Source organism: Geotrypetes seraphini, chromosome 8, assembly GCF_902459505.1.
Source record: "Geotrypetes seraphini chromosome 8, aGeoSer1.1, whole genome shotgun sequence".
NCBI classification, from domain to species: Eukaryota; Metazoa; Chordata; class Amphibia; order Gymnophiona; family Dermophiidae; genus Geotrypetes; species Geotrypetes seraphini.
This window is the reverse complement of record NC_047091.1, coordinates 107,073,364-107,089,670: the sequence shown is the minus strand read 5'-3', so window position 1 is coordinate 107,089,670 and position 16,307 is coordinate 107,073,364. Positions and strand designations below refer to the sequence as shown.

At 46.1% G+C, this 16,307-nt stretch overlaps 1 protein-coding gene across 1 annotated transcript in view; it reads right to left on the bottom strand.

The window, feature by feature from the left end:
- Positions 1 to 5,022: 5,022 nt before the first annotated feature.
- The window catches only part of MYDGF (myeloid derived growth factor), a 36,676-nt gene continuing 25,391 nt past the window's right edge, over positions 5,023 to 16,307 (bottom strand). Inside the window, exons 5-6 of the mRNA XM_033956535.1 lie at positions 10,620 to 10,692; positions 5,023 to 6,345 (exon numbers count right to left, since the gene is read on the bottom strand). Coding sequence (XP_033812426.1) covers positions 6,266 to 6,345; positions 10,620 to 10,692 — 153 coding nt within the window. The 3' untranslated portion in view covers positions 5,023 to 6,265. The remainder of the gene's footprint in view (positions 6,346 to 10,619; positions 10,693 to 16,307) is intronic.

Sequence of the window (16,307 nt, the reverse complement as noted above, 5' to 3'; positions counted from 1 at the left end):
TGGGCTTCAACGCAAAGAAGTGTAAGGTGATGCATCTCGGCAGCAGAAATCCATGCAGAACATACACCTTGAATGGAGAAACACTAGCTACGACCGGGACTTGGGAGTAATCATCAGTGCAAACATGAAGGCTGCCAAACAAGTAGAGAAGGCCTCATCCAAGGCAAGGAGGATGATGGGATGTATCAATAGAAGCTTCGTCAGCCGTAAACCTGAAGTCATAATGCCACTGTACAGAACCATGGTGAGACCTCATCTGGAGTACTGTGTGCAGTTCTGGAGGCCACATTACCGTAAAGATGTACTTCGAGCTGAGTCAGTCCAGCGAATGGCCACTAGGATGGTCTCCGGACTCAAGGGTCTCTCATACGAGGAAAGACTGGGCAAGTTGCAGCGCTACTCTCTAGAAGAGCGCAGGGAGAGGGGTGACATGATTGAGACATTTAAGTACGTCACAGGTCGTGTCGAGGTAGAAAACAACATATTCTTTCCTAAGGGACCTTCAGTCACAAGGGGGCACCCGCTCAAACTCAGAGGAGGGAGATTTGGTGGTGACACCAGGAAGTATTTCTTTACAGAAAGGGTGGTGGATCACTGGAACAAACTACCGGTGCAGGTGATCAAGGCCACTAGCGTGCTTGACTTAAAGAATAAATGGGACATCCAGTGGGATCTCTACGTGGGTCGAGCAGCACTCTGACTTAATGGGGTGGGACAGTAGAGTGGGCAGACTTGATGGGCTATAGCCCTTTTCTGCCGTCATCTTTCTATGTTTCTAGTTTACAACAGACCCTTCAGGAAGCTAGAGACCAGAGGCAGTATGAAAAGATACAGTAGCACTGAGGTGAACTCTGACTGAAGAAGTTTTGAGACCAGAATCTGAAAGGTGTAATAAGTAATCCAGAGTAGATGAGAGAGGATAAGATATTGGATCCAAAGAGTTAAGGTGACGCCATACTGTGAAACAAATCCATTTAAAGTGATACCAACATTATGTAGAGGGTTTTCTGGAAGCCTCAAGTATAGCTGATACTAGAGCCGAGAATGCAAAAGTACCTAGCTATTGGGAGAGAGGTACAACACTGTGAATGTCAATGAGCATAGAAGGAATGAAGAAGGGAGTATTGGAAAGAGTTGAAGTGAAATGGGGTCTTGTACATTAAATTGTAAGAAGACACCATGGTTGTCATTGCCACTGAGATGCTATGAGGATTATGGTAGCGTTCTGGTGAAGTTTGAGAGTAAAGTTTTCCCAGTTAGAGGTAGTGGAGGGAAAGCATTCATAAAGCAGTTTGTCCAGTCGAAGAGGAAGGCATCAGACTCCAAGCGATTGGGAGTGTAGATCCTGGAACAGAAAACTGGGAGCTTGTGATTTGGGGGGGGGGGAAGCAAAGGTTCACTTCTGGGGTCCCCCACTGTACAAATATTTGATGCAACACAGCTATGTTGAGTGACCATTCGTGAAGTTGTAGTAGTCTGCTTAACTGGTTCACTAGGACGTTCTGTTATCCTGCAAGATATACCGCTTTGAAGAATATGTTGCGCAGTATTACCCAGGACCAAATCTTCATCACTTCTTGACAGAGGAGGCGAGATCCTGTTCCCCCTTGTTTGTTTACATAGTACTTTGCCACCTAGTTGTCTGTCTAAATAAGTACTACTTGATTGCTGAGTGTCTGTGCTGAGATCTGGAGCGTGAAGATGAACTTTGCTCTGTGGATGAACGCCAAAGCGCTGATTGATGATGCGGAGTCCGAGATCTGGTCCTAAGGTAGCAGTTGGGAGCTCTGCTCAGACGGGGCTGGCACAGGTGTTGAGATAGGTACCTATATCGTAGACTTCTGCAGCATCTACGCCAATTCCTTTTGGAAGAGCTCTCGAATTTGCGGTTGTAAGGAGAGGCACAAGTTGTAAATGGTGTCGAGGTGTTGGTGACCTTGATTTCGAGGCACATGCTCAAGGGAGACAGCAGCTGCAGGGATGGAGAACTGGGTTCAGTATGTTGTCACATTAAAGATGCATGTGATGCAACCGAAGGATACCTGGAGGGAGAAAGAGGTCTATGCTTAGCTTTTTCTTATGTACTTCTCCCAATGGAGGCAGTGGTGCTGAGGATGTCTGCCAAGGAGTGGGTGTCGCTAGTACCAAAGCAAATACTGAAGGTTAAATATTAGCATCAGAATCCGAGTCAACAACAAAGCTGATGTTCTCGATGTCGATCCAAACAGTTTTTCAAACTCCAATTGACAGGCTCTCAGGGACTGCTTTTGTAGGGTGGCACAGTGAATGCAGGAATCTGGTTGGTGTCGAGGACCAAGGCTCTAACTATACAAATTGTACGTGTCAGTGACCAATATGGTCTGGTTATACCAAGTCCTCCGATTAAAACCACTTACTCAAGCCCTGGATATGGAAGGGAACACTGCTGCAGCTAGATCGAAGGACTCAGTGGTCCCAGGAAGGTTGAGTAAGAGTGAACACAAAAAAATCTCAATGCTGGTCCAAAATTAGGCAAGACAGGGTCAAAATGCCTAAAGCAAAAACTTTGTTCAAATTAAATAAAACTTACTGAGATAAAAGAAAAGGGAAAAAAACAAATGGGAAAGCAACTATAAGGGGAAAAAATTGAGGCGCTTGGAGAGATTTCAAGAACACAGCTTATTCGTCCCACAGAAAACTAAGAACTGATGGTCCTAGGAGCTGACGTCGGGTGCAAAGGCATCGGTGCATGTGTGGTGTGGGCAATCTCGAGCCTGCCTGTACTGGTCTCAGTTGATGACATCACCCCACATGTGTGAATATGCTCCCTGCTTGTCCTGTGTTCCTCAGTAACCAATCAATTAGCAAGGATCATGCAGCTGCCATAAAACATGCAGGCAAGCAGTAACAGTATCAGCTTCTATTCAATTCAAAATTCTATCTACCTCCTTCCAAAGATGTGGCAATTATGAAAACTGCTTATGAGCAGCGCTATTACTAAGAAATCTGTAGTAGATAGAAAGAAGAAATGAACTTGTTTAAAGGCACAAAGCTTAATAGTTTTCACCAGTTTTCTCAAACTGCTGTGCTGTTTTCCTAAGTGGTTGAAATGTGGTGACAGATGGCTCTCTCTTACCAAACCACATGCACATTAATTCATAGCTAAGGAAAGCACGATGAAAGCGATGATGCGGAATGCATTTTATCCTTAGCTTGATCTAAAATTGACTGCTGCAGGCGTCTGAAACAGAAAACCAGAAGCCAAGAACTGACACTGATAGATTTCGATACAATAACTGATGTTATGTTGCCTGACCACAGAACTAACCAAAATTGTAAGAATCTGGCAGAAAACTGCAGTGCATCCTTAATGGCGATTTCATTTGTCTGGAAATAAATTTGTTGCTGACCTTAGGAAGTTGCCTTATTGTTAAAAAAAAAAAAAAGATTGTGTTCCACTCATTCTCCATCTGTGGGAAAGATGATTAATATATTATGTACCCTCTGTGGCTTGAGCTACTGCATTCAAGAATTAGAAAACACAAAACTGCTAGAGGCCCAAAAAGTGCTGGGCTTCTCTTCCATCGGAACCTTTATAAGTAAAATATTTGCAAAAATAAATACAGTAGACTGTTACCTGGAACTCAGATTTTTTTTCTGGTAGCTTAAGAATTCTAGTTAATTAAGAAATACTGTATACAGTGCTCCCCCGGTCATTCGCAGTTGGCGATTCGCGTTCCCAGTCATTCATAGTATTTTCCAACCATGAATGACCAGGCAGGAGAGAGCACTGGAGCGCCGGCGAGTGAAGGAAATCGCTCGTGGTATGCTCTGACCGCCTCTTCCTGAACTAAAGTCGGGCCTCACCAATCGGGTGCTGTGTGCCAAAGCAGCTCCTGATTGGTGAGGCCCGACTTTAGTGCAGGAAGAGGCGGTCGGAGCATACCATGAATGATTTCCTTCACTCGCCGGCACTCCGGCTGCCCTCTCCTGTCGCCCCCCACTAAAAACCATATTCACGGTTTTTCAAGATTCGCGGAGGTTCCTGTAACGGAACCCCCGCAAATATCGGGGGGAGTACTGTACTTTAAATAAAAATGAAAATAAAATCAATTTCTGGTGGAAATTTAAGCGTAAATTTGCCATGGCACACCTGAGTACGCCCACGCTTTGCCTACCACATGTCTGGTAGTTTGTCTGGAACAGTTTATAGTATAGCATAGTTTGGGGTATAGTAGTTAGGCCAAGCAAACAGAAACTACATTGATCTGGCATCTATCAATTTCCATGGGTGCCGGTTAACTGAGAGTCTACTGTAGTTTGTGAGGATCCCTTTGTATATTTAGGGAAAAAAAGTATTACCCAAACCTCTGTGACATACAAATATGCCTATTTTATCAGCTTCAGTGGGAATAGATAGACTGGATTAATCCATAAGTTTGTGCCCGACACAATGTCCTGTTGTGCTATACTGTTAAACTACCCTGAAAGCAGCGTTTTCATCTATTTCACTACTTGCAAAATCTGGATAAATTTTTTTTTTTTAAAATAATCAAAAAGAGTCCAAACTGCCTTATTTGAAGTTGATGTCTTAGAGCAAAGACACTGAAATATCATTTGTCATTTATAGTGTAGATGAGACTGGTGCCATTGTGAATGTACAAAGAGAAACCCCAAAATAGGTCTTTCAGAATGATGCTACTCGATTTTACCTCCTCTAACAGTGACTCAGCAAGCATAAGGGCCCCAAGTTCCAGGAGGTCTTCTTCTAGTGGTACTTGAAAGTCAGTTTGAGGCCCAGGAATATTAAAACCAGTAACTGAATATTGTTCAGTAAGTGCCAGAGCAGTGGATTATCACTGGATATAACTGAAGTCTTCTTCAGAGCATTTGCAAGGACTGGGTGGACAGCACTTTTCACTGAAAGTTATATTTATATCTTTTTACAGCACTGCTGAAAAATAAGGTGGAAAAACTTTGGTCTCTAATGCACACTACGCATCATCTCAAAATAAATCTGCCAGAGAGAAAGTAAAACCAAAATCATCTTATAAAACATTTTATTTCTCTTTTATTTACAAATGGAAAAAGTGAAGCAGGCTTTCACAAGTCCATCAAATAAAAATAAATGTTTATGTAGATGAGTAAAACAGACAGATGTTCTTTCCTGGAATTAGGTAAACATTAAAACATAAGGGTTTATATCATACACCCAGTAAATGTTGCACAGTATTGTTCATTTCATGTTTCCTACTCCAAGGTCATCAAGTAGAATTCAGAAAAGGGAAAGTTATATTTAGGTGGTGGGAGGAATCCTCATGCCAGAGTGATAACAGTAGAACCCATACAGACCACCAACACCATAAAAAGAAATGTAATGAGAAACCAGCATAGGTAATGATGCTCCTCCCTGGATTTTACTTCCTAAAAATTTCTCCAACACACCCCACAAGACAAAATATCCAAATTTCATTTGGTAAAACCAATTTTGAAGAGGGAGTTTACTTGGTAAAGTCTGTATTACTATAAGTAATTAACCTCTTATGTTAAATGTGGCAATTCCTAGCCCTTCCAGCTTAAACCTGCTCATTGGGCTGGTTCAGTATTCTAGTGAACAATCAATTCCTGTGTAAGAGAAGCAAAAAGCTTGGGGCTATGCTCTCCAAATTTGGGAATCAACAAATTATCCAACAGTCATGAGATTATGGCTTTACTATAGCCTAATAATGTTTTAGCCTAGCAAGTAAATGCCCCCTTTTATCAAACCGTGTGAAGGGTTTTTTATTGCTAGCCGCTGCGGCAAAAGCTTTGACACTCATAGAATGTCTAGACATTCTATGAGTGTCAATGCTTTTACTGCAGCGGTCGGTGATTTTAAAAAACCCCAAAAGTGGCCAAAGTATTCGGTTTCATGCCTTTTTTTTTTTTACATCAAAATAGTTCTAAAAAGATTTTATTAATGACAAAGCAGTCACACTTAGGGTAATAAAAAAAAGACTTTACTGGTCAAGAACATGTAAATCCATCCCACCTCTGCTACAGACACTGTTATTCTCCCCAGATAATCTGCTATAAGAGGTGAAAGAGTGTAGTGCAAACAGCATCTGACAGAGGTGGTTGCCAGGCTTGCTTAGCCAAAATATAGTACTTCCTATCTTACTATGGTCTTCACAGTTCTTCAGAAATGTTAGTCCTATAAATTCAGAATAAGATCCAAATTGTGGTCCCCTTTCTTCCCACTCTGTTTTCCAGCCCTGAGTCACAGATCTACACCCAGGTTCCCAGATCAGAGTTCGCTGTGAGACAACTTTGCTACCAGCACGAGCTTGCACAGTTGTGAACGGAACATCCCTGGTTTGTGTGTCACTAGAATTAAAAAAAAAGAACAAAAAAACACAACATACATGAGCATAAGGGAAGAAATGACACATTAAGCAAAACCCTCACTGAACAGCTGCTACAGCTCATGAAAGGTAAAGTTGGCCAACTCAGCCTTGTTTTCACTTTCTAAGTACTAGTCTACAAGACAATATTTATTAAAAGTTTAATCAGTACTATAGACAAGAAGCACGGTTGTGCCTAGGTAAAACTTCTGGCAGTCCAAACTGCAGGAGAGGACTCTGCAAGAATAGACCTTGCACAAAATCTTATGAGAGTGTGGCACAGTGGTTAAAGCTACAACACCCTGAGGTTGTGGGTTCAAACCCACGCTGCTCCTTGTGACCCTGGGCAAATCACTTAATCCCCCCATTGCTCCAGGTACATTAGCTAGATTGTGAGCCTGCCGGGACAGACAGGGGGAAATGCTTGAGTACCTGAATAAATTAATGTAAACTGTTCTGAGCTTCCTTGGGAGAACAATATAGAAAATTGAATAAATAAATAAATAGTAGATGAAGAATAGTAGTAAATATTTATCATCATTAAAAATTTTGGGAGTGGCCTAGTGGTAAGAGCAGCTGTCTCAGCACTCTTAGGTTGTGAGTTCAATTGCTACTGCAGCTCCTTGTGACTCTGGGCAAGTCACTTAACACTTTATTGCCCCAGGTATAAAGCACAGTTACTTACCGTAACAGGTGTTATCCAGGGACAGCAGGCAGATATTCTCTACATGTGGGTGATGTCATCCACGGAGCCCCGTCACAGGCAGCTTTTCAAGCAAACTTGATTGAAGATCTTAAAGTTTGCTAGTGCTGCACCGCGCATGCGTGTGCCTTCCTGCTCAGCTAGAGGGCGCGTCTCCTCAACGTGGTCCTCAGTTCAGATAGCTAGCAAAAGAAGCCAACCCGGGGAGGTGGGAGGGTTGCGAGAATATCTGCCTGCAGTCCCTGGATAACATCTATTACGATAAGTAACTGTGCTTTATCCCAGGACAAGCAGGCAGCATATTCTCTACATGTGGGAGACCTCCAAGCTAACCAGAAGGGAACGGTGGGAAAGTTGGCAATTTAGGAGAACAGATTACGTAAAACCGACTGGCTGAACTGGCCGTCACGTCTGGAAAAAGTATCCAGACAGTAGTGAGAGGTGAATGTATGAACCGAGGACCAAGTGGCGGCCTTGCAGATCTCAATAGGCATGCCCCGTGACCCAACCCTGCAGCAGGAGGCCAGCCTGAGCGTAGCAGAAGGAAATACAAGCAGCCAACCAGTTGGACAAGGTGCACTTGGAAACAGGAGGCCCCAACCGATTAGGATCAAAAGATATGAAGAGTTGAGGAGCCGTGCAATGAGTTTGGGTGCGTTGGAGGTAAAAAGCCAGGGGTTTGAGTGAGGGATGAACATTAAAAAGGCCCCTCATGAATTGAGAAACAACTGGATGGACCGAGAGTGATTTCCCATCGATCAGCCGAGGTTGAGGCAGAAACGAGCGGAGGCAAACCGTGTCCAGAATCGCCCCAATGAACTTCAGAGACTGAGAGGGGCATAACTGGGACTTGGAGAAGTTGACCTCGAAGCCCAGACGCTGAAGGAACGTAATAGTCCGTTGGGTCGCTGAAATAACCTCCCGCCTTGACGGTGCTTTGATAAGCCAGTCGTCGAGGTACGGGAACACTTGAAGACCCTGCAACTGTAGGGCCGCTGCCACCACAAGGCACTTCTTGAAGACTCGTGGGGACGAAGCAAGACCGAACGGGAGTACTCGATACTGCAGGTGAAGGTCTCCCACCTGAAAGCGAAGGAACCTGCAAGAGGCCAGGTGGATCGGGATGCGAGTGTAGGCCTTTTTCAGGTACAGGGGATACAACGTGGGAAGAGAGAGCATAAGGAACTTCTCCTTGACCAGGAACTTGTTCAGCACCCGGAGATCCAGGATAGGTCGCAGGTATCCAGTCTTTTTGGGGACTAGAAAGTACTGGGAGTAGAATCTGGTGCCCCGCTGACACAAAGGGACCTCCTCCACTGCCCGGAGGTGAAGGAGGGCATGAGCCTCCTGGAGAAGAAGGGGGAGTTGCGCTCTGTTGGAAGGACACTCTCTTGGGGGCAGGTCCGGAGGAGGCGTCCGGAAGTGTAGAGAATACCTCTTTCTGATGACGGAGAGGACCCAGTTGTCCGTAGTAATCAGTTCCCAGCGGTGATAAAAGGCACTGCCCCCTATAGGCAGAGGAGAAGGCTCGAGGACAGAGGGAGCCGGCTCGTTCCAACAGGGATAGTCAAAAGGACGGCGCAGGCTTAGCCGTCACAGGGGCCTGAGGCTTCTGAGGGGCCCTTTGCTGCTGCGGACGCCGAGGAGGCGGCCTGGAAACAGCCAGCGTGGACTTCTGGGAATAACGCTGGGGAGGCAACTTGTACGACTTAGGAGGAGTGGGCTTTGCCTTGGGTCTGACCAAGAAGGCAAAGGAGTGTTCATGCTCGGAGAGGTGTTTGGTGGCTGCCTCAATGGAGCCGTCAAGAGTTCATTGCCCAAATACAAGAGATTCGCCAGCCGGTCTTGCAGAGCCAAGCTAGGCGGCACATGGCTACCGCAAAGGCGGAGATCTTCGAGGAGAGTTCAAAGGCACGGAGACCCGGGGAGCCTGCCTCGGCGAGCCTCGGGAAGAAGAGACCTTCCGACGTGGCAGGGAGGTTGGAGTCTTCGACCTCAAAGCCCCTCGGTTCGGAGACCGAGACAGCACGGGAGAGCGATGAAGACGAGAGTCAGACAGTACTAGGTCCGAGGGCTTGATGGACCCAGTAGTGCAAGGACCCGGTGACCTACCCTGTCTCGGGGGAGAATCCCTAGGTCGTTTGGTGGACCACTGCCTCGAGGAAGAAGTACGTTTAGGCCGGTGCTTCGACCGAGGTCGGGCTGCGGGAGAAGTCCGCCTCGAGGGAGTAGGCGAGGAGTCACTCGAGGACAAGCGTCGAGACCGACGCACCTTGCCTCGAGAGCCCTCGGCGCGACGCTCAGGCTGGTCAACAACGAGGTCGAGGCCGGGGCAAGCTGAGCCAAAGCAGAGGAGATCTGCGAGGTTAAGATAGCCTTAAGCATATCCTCGAACATCGACACCGAGACCAAAGGATTTTGACGAACTGGTGCAGGATTGCGCTCCAACTAGGGCAACCTCGATGCAGAGTATTCCCGTAATGTGGAGGCACGCTTAGGAGGAGGTCTCGCCGAGGCTGGCAGGACTACACTCACTGCCTGGTTGGCCAGAGACTCCGAGGACAGCTTCTTCGGTAGCTGAGCTGAACCTGAAGGAGGAAGAGGAGACTTACCCAAGGCTGAGGTCTTCGAAGCCGGAGTTGCCAAGGCCTTCGAAGTCAAGGGAGACTTGCTCGGGGCTGAGGTCTTCGAGGCCGACGTCGAGACAAAGGTTGAGGCCAAGACCGGGGTCGAGGATTTCTCCACTGGCAGGTCCATGTTGAAGAGTTCCACAATCTTGGCCTGCCGTCGACGAAGAGCCCGAGGCTGAAGGGTGGCACAATGAGGGCAAGAGTCCATAGGGTGGTCAACACCCAGGCAAAGGATACACCAACGGTGCGGGTCTTTGATGGAGATCACCCAACCGCACTGCGTGCATTTCTTGAACCCGATAAGAGGCCGAGACATAAGGCAGGAAGGAACGCCGAGGCTGGGCGGCCACTGCAAGGCCGGGCGGCCAAGGAAAAAACCGGGATCCCCCGGTTGCGAACAAAGAAGGAAAACAAAATGTTTTGGGGTTTGTTTTTTTTGTTTTCGTTTAGGAAAATAATAAAAGGCGCGGGGCACAGCGACTTCCGAAGAAAAATAATAAAAGAAGCCGCGGTGAAAGAAAGGCACTTAGAGTCGCAGAGAAGAGAGACAGGGCTTTCTGGCTCCGTGGAAAACTAAGAACTGAGGACCACATTGAGGAGACGCGCCCTCTAGCTGTGCGGGAAGGCACACGCATGCGCGGTGCAGCACTAGCAAACTTTAAGATCTTCAATCAAGTTTGCTTGAAAAGCTGTCCGCGACGGGGCTCTGTGGATGACGTCACCCACATGTAGAGAATATGCCGCCTGCTTGTCCTGGGATAAATGTGTAAAACACATAGAAAAAGCAGTATACAAGTTCCACCCCCTTTATCTTCCATTAAAGACGGCATGAATACAAAGCAGCTCCATTAGGAATTTTGTCACAGATACATCATAAAGAAACTGCCTGGGCTTATTTTCTGCTGAATTTTCACGCATACTGACCTGCTGTTTCACTGACTTCATACTCTTCTCTGTTCAGGGCAACGTTTTTGTGCCCGTCTGCTGCTGCCTGAGACTAAAAGAAGGTGATAAAATATTACTGCCCCAACAAACCCAAAGAAGAAAAAAAAATTAACACATAAGACTGATTTAGAAATAAGGGAGGGAGAAGTGTCAGCTTTTGATAATTAAAGCCCTGAACATATCTGAATACTGTAAATGACAGCAGATAAAGAGCTGAATGGTCCATCCATGCTGTACCTGATTCAAGGTAGTCAAGATAGTGAGGAAGCCCTATGCATTTCTGAGTACTTCTCTGCCTGTATAAACTACACCATCCGTATTTCCCAGTTTATGAAATGTAATAGCAGCAGTTCACCTCTTACACTACAATAAAGGCAAGACAGGCATCTAACAGGGATAAGAATTCAACTATGAGCTATAAAAAACAGCCAATACCATATTCACGATTCTGATGTGACAGAATGTTCAAGAAGCACCAATAAAATTCCAGGGAGCTAGAATGCTACAAGCTAGTAAGCAAAATGGCTTAAAAGGTTGAATTCTGTCACTATCACTCTGCTTATCAGAGGAAGGAATAAAGACTTATAAAACTGTAATAAACTGAAATTTATTTTTTTTTTAAAATTTTTTATTCATTTTATAATTCACAAGTGTACAGTAAATATCAAACAATTAGAATACAATATCACTTGAAAAAGATATAAACAGAAATTTCAATGGACCAAAATCAGATTGCTCCCTGTTTTGTAGCTCTATTTCTCTGTCTTTTTAAATTATAGTCAGATGTTGGTTTTTATGGTGCATTTCAGTGAAACAGTCCAGCAGGCTTGCTCTCATAACATTTCCAAAGCAGCTATACAGCCACCTCAAGAACGGAAAGTTTACTTAGTAGTTCTGATACTATAGGTGAAATCTGTTACCAAATTCCAGTCAAGTAAGCTGAGGTACAGAAGCTCCCCTAAGGTCACACAGAACCTACTTTATTCCAGGAAGAATGTGAGTAGTCTAATGGTTAGAATAATGAGCTAGAATCCAAAAAACTTGGGTTCAAATCTTGCATCTCCCACTACCTCACATATCCACTTGGGAGTGTAAATTTTCTGGGGGCAGAACTCACTCTATTGCTATGTAATGTGTAATAAAGCACTGCATAAATGTCAATATTGTAAGATATCTCCCAAAAAGATGTCTAGCATCACTTCAGGAAAGACTTGTTAAGTTTATTTGGCATAATAAGCGTCTGACAATTTCTAAGGGGGCTTGGGGGTTCTAGACCTGATATGGTACCACAGTGTGGTAGAAGCACATACAGTGGACTGGTTTCAAAATCGCCCTTATAAGTTATAAGTTCACATACTGAGCAGTACAAGCAAGGAACTATTAAGCTAGCACATTTATTATGGTTACTATGTAGGCTTAAGGTTCTGGTGCCTGAGCTTTGCTCTTCTATTGTAAGCTCCCTTCTTCACTGGGATAGTATAAGCAGAGAACCTGATTTTCAACATTCCAGATTTACCACTATTGCCTTTAATTCCCTACTTCAACCAGGGATGGGACAGAATGCGTTCAGAATATGGGAAACTCAGGGCCTGCGGTGCTGTGAGTAACTATTTTGAGGGCAATGCTATTATACCCTTGGCTACAATGATTTTCAATTCCCTCCATGCAACCCATTTGCTTATTGCAAACTGGTACACGTCCTCTCTTAAAGCAGAGGATCCTTTGCTTATTGCAAACTGGTACACGTCCTCTCTTAAAGCAGAGGATCCTTAGGAAACAGGCCTTCCTTACAGATGTCTGAAGATTTTAGGATCCTTAGGAGGTCCTTACAGACATTTGACAAGCCTGGCCAAGGTAAGTTCCACACATAGGAATCAATAGGAGAGGGAGTTGGGGGGGCGGTCACATGAGGAAAAGGAGTGGGTAAAGATGAGGATTTTGAGAGCAGGAAGTATACAAGAGAATTATGTGAAGATGAGGTATAGATCAGTGGTCTCAAACTCAAACCCTTTGCAGGGCCACATTTTGGATTTGTAGGTACTTGGAGAGCTTCAGAAAAAATAGATGGAGGGGCATATTAAAAAAAAAACATCTAAGTTCCCTATTGGCCTAAGGCTTTAAATGTTGAAAGTAGAAGCAGGGAAAATGTCCATTATCAAAAAAAGCGTCCAAAAGGAGTTGTTGATTTTTTTTTATAATAGCCTGCCTCTACGTTCAGCTGTTTAAACGCCCAGACCACCACTACGTCTACAATTACTAAATATAATGAACCCAAAAAAAGCCTAAGTAACAAACGCCCAAACCAAGAGCTTTTAGGCGAAGCAGGAGCCAGTCCTTCGCCTAAAAGCTGGATTCTGTAACCGGTGTCTGTCAAAAACAACACCGGTTACAGAATCCCCCCCCCCCTACAACAATCCGGGCAGGAGGGAGCCCAAGCCCTCCTGCCCGGCGGCACCCTCACTCACACCCCCCCCCCCACCTGGCCGATTCCGATGGGGCAGGAGGAGCCCAAGCCCTCCTGGCCCGGCGGCACTGCGACCACCCACCCGACACGATTGAGGCAGGAGGGAGCCCAAGCCCTCCTACCCGCAGAACCCCCTAACCTCCCGACACGATCAGGCAGGAGGGAGCCCAAGCCCTCTTGCCCTGGCAAACCGTGCCCTCCCCCACCCCTCCCCCGCTGACATCGGGGCAGGAGGCAGCCCAAGCCCTCCTGGCCTGGCAGCACCACGACCCCCCACCCATCAACACAATCGGGGCCAGGAGGGAGCCCAAGCCCTTCTGGCTCAGTGATCCCCAACCTCCACCCCGCCGATTCCGATGGGGCCAGGAGGGAACCCAAGCCCTCCTGGCCCGGTGACACCCCCTACCCCCCACCCCCACTAAAATACGAACCCCCCACCGACCCCACGACCCCAATCTCCCCTACCTTTAAATCATTGGTCAGACGAACGGGTGCCAAGCCCATCCGTTGAATGGCTGGCCTTATGGCCTGATTGGCCCAGGCGGCTCAAATCCCTGAAATGCCTGAGTCAACTGGAATAGGCCCAGTAGGCTTAGGCCCCTTTGTCCGACCAACGATTTAAAGGTGGGGGGAATGGGGTTGGGGGGGTCGGCAGGGGTCATATTTTAGTGGGGGTGGGGGGTAGGGGGTGTCACCGGGCCAGGAGGGCTTGGGCTCCCTCCTGGCTCCATTGGAATTGGCAGGGAGGAGGGGGGTGGGGGATCGCCGGGCCAGGAGGGCATGGGCTCCCTCCTGGCCCCATCGGAATCGGCCGGTGGGGGGGTGAGAGTGCCGCCGGCAAGTGGGGCTTGCCCTCTTGCCCGATTGTTGTAGAGGGGAGAGCTCATCGCTGCAGGAGATATGGCTCATCTCTCCTGCCGCGATAATGATCGTCCACCCCCCTCCGAACCGCGGCACTTCGGGGTGAGCATCAGGGCAGGGCATGTCCCCTGCCGTCAATGCTCACCTCGAAGTGCTGCAGTTCGGAGGGGGTGGGCGATCATCATCGCGGCAGGAGAGATGAGCCATCTCTCCTGCAGTGATAGGCAGGTTGCTGGGGCCGCTGAGCTGCAGCGATCAGCTCAGCAGGCCCCTTTTTCGGCATTTATACCTATTTTGACTTGGTCTAAGTCAAAACATATAAGTGCCGACTAGGCAACCTCTCAAAATTTTTGGTTATACCTGTTGTACGCCTAGGTCTAGGTCGGCCCACCCCCCCCCCCCCCCCCCCGCCCTTTCCCCGCCTCTAAACACGCCTCTTTTCTCTCTGTGCATTTAGAGGCCTAAGCTTTGATTATGGGTACTTGGATGATCAGGCTTTTTGATCGTCCAAGTACCCATTTAGGCCACTTTTTAGCCGTTTGGGTTTTTTATTATGAGCTCCTTAATGTTTTATTAAAGAAATGACAATTTTGCATGAGGTAAAATTCTTTATAGTTTATAAATCTTTCCTTTTGGCTAAATCTTAATAATAATATTGTAATTTATAGCTACAGAGACATATGATCAAGAAACTGTTTTATTTTACTTTTGTGATTATAATAAACATACCAAGGCCCTCAAAATAGTACCTGGCGGGCCGTGAGTTTGAGACCATTGGTATAGATGGTACCTCATGCCTGTTCCTCTTAGTCATGCCTTCCCTAAGGTGTTTCCCCTGTGTTGGAGATAGTGTGGAAAGAGAGGGACTAGGGGTCATATTCATGTAAACTGTTCTGAGCTCCCTTGGGAGAATGGTATAGAAAACTGAATAAATAAGTAAATGTTTAAAAAGTATCCACTATTCTATTAAACCCACTGATATTAGACTAATGCTACTCAACTCTTGTACACAATTCCTATTTCCTAGTTTTTATTTCCTAATCTTTATTGTCACTATTTTCAGATATTGGTCTCTTATTTTCTAAAGGTGAAAATTACATTTATAGAGGTGGAAAATGTCTCAGAAATGGAGCACAAATAAACTGTGGCATAAGTTAGAATGTTCCTTAAAGTCCAGTACTATCTCATATAGGCGTTTATCATCTGGACTCTATATTGTTAACATCAGTAATAAATCTCAAAGGGAAGCCTCAGCCCCACCACTCCACCGCAAAGCCGCTTTTCAAATTGCGGGAAGCCTTACGTGGCGCCTCATTATTGGCTGTCACCTTCTTGATAGTAAACTTTTCTTTGTTCTGCTTTTTATGTGGTGAAATTATCTAAAAAAAATTTTGTTACATAATAGCATTTCCTCTAATAAATATATATAAATATAAAGTGCTTAAATAGTGCATTTGTACTTAGCTTATATCACAGCCAAAACCTAGGAGTCTGACCCGACATGTTTCGCATACATTGCTGTAGAGTCGGGGGTTGGAAAGTCACGCACCTGGGACACGAATCGGTGGTATGATCAGCCCCCAGGCACAGGACGCACCACGGATGGGGGTCGGTGATCGACAACAGCCGATCACAGCGGGTGCACTTCTTAAACCCGGACAAGGACCGGGACATGAAAAACACAGGCCGCGACCGAACGGGGCCACGCGGCCACGGCAATCTGGGAGCCCCCGGATGCCGAGCACGATGCTGAAAAAGTAAAAGTCTTTTTTTTTTTTATATAGAAAACAACAAAACGAACGTGCACAGCGACTCTGAAAAGAAAATAACAAAGGCCCGGTGCTAGAAGGCAAAACACACAGAGAGCAAAAGATCAGGGCTTCTGGCTCCGCGGAAACTTTAGAACTGAGGACCACGAGGTGGGGATGCGCCCTCTAGTGGAGCGGGAAGGCATGCACATGCGTGGTGCAGCATAGCAAGCTTGCAATTTCTTTCAAGTTTGCTTGAAAAGCTGTCCGCGTCGGGCTCCGTGGATGACGTCACCCACATGTGAGAATATGCTGCCTGCTTGTCCTGGGATAAAAACCACTATCATGAAATCGCATTCAACCTTAAATTAAATTAAAAACCAGAGTAGACGGACTGAGACTTGGTTAATTTTTAATAGGCTAATTCCAGACATCCCTTGACTATAGGATGTCTTGGTGCAGTTTGATTAACTCTCACTGGCTGTTGGAAATAGGTGGGATGTCCTTCTTAGTTAAGTGGATGACCCAAGTGAGGTATCTTTGTGAAATGGAGTGTTAACAGCCCAATGTAATAAGACTCTACATAAATGGCAA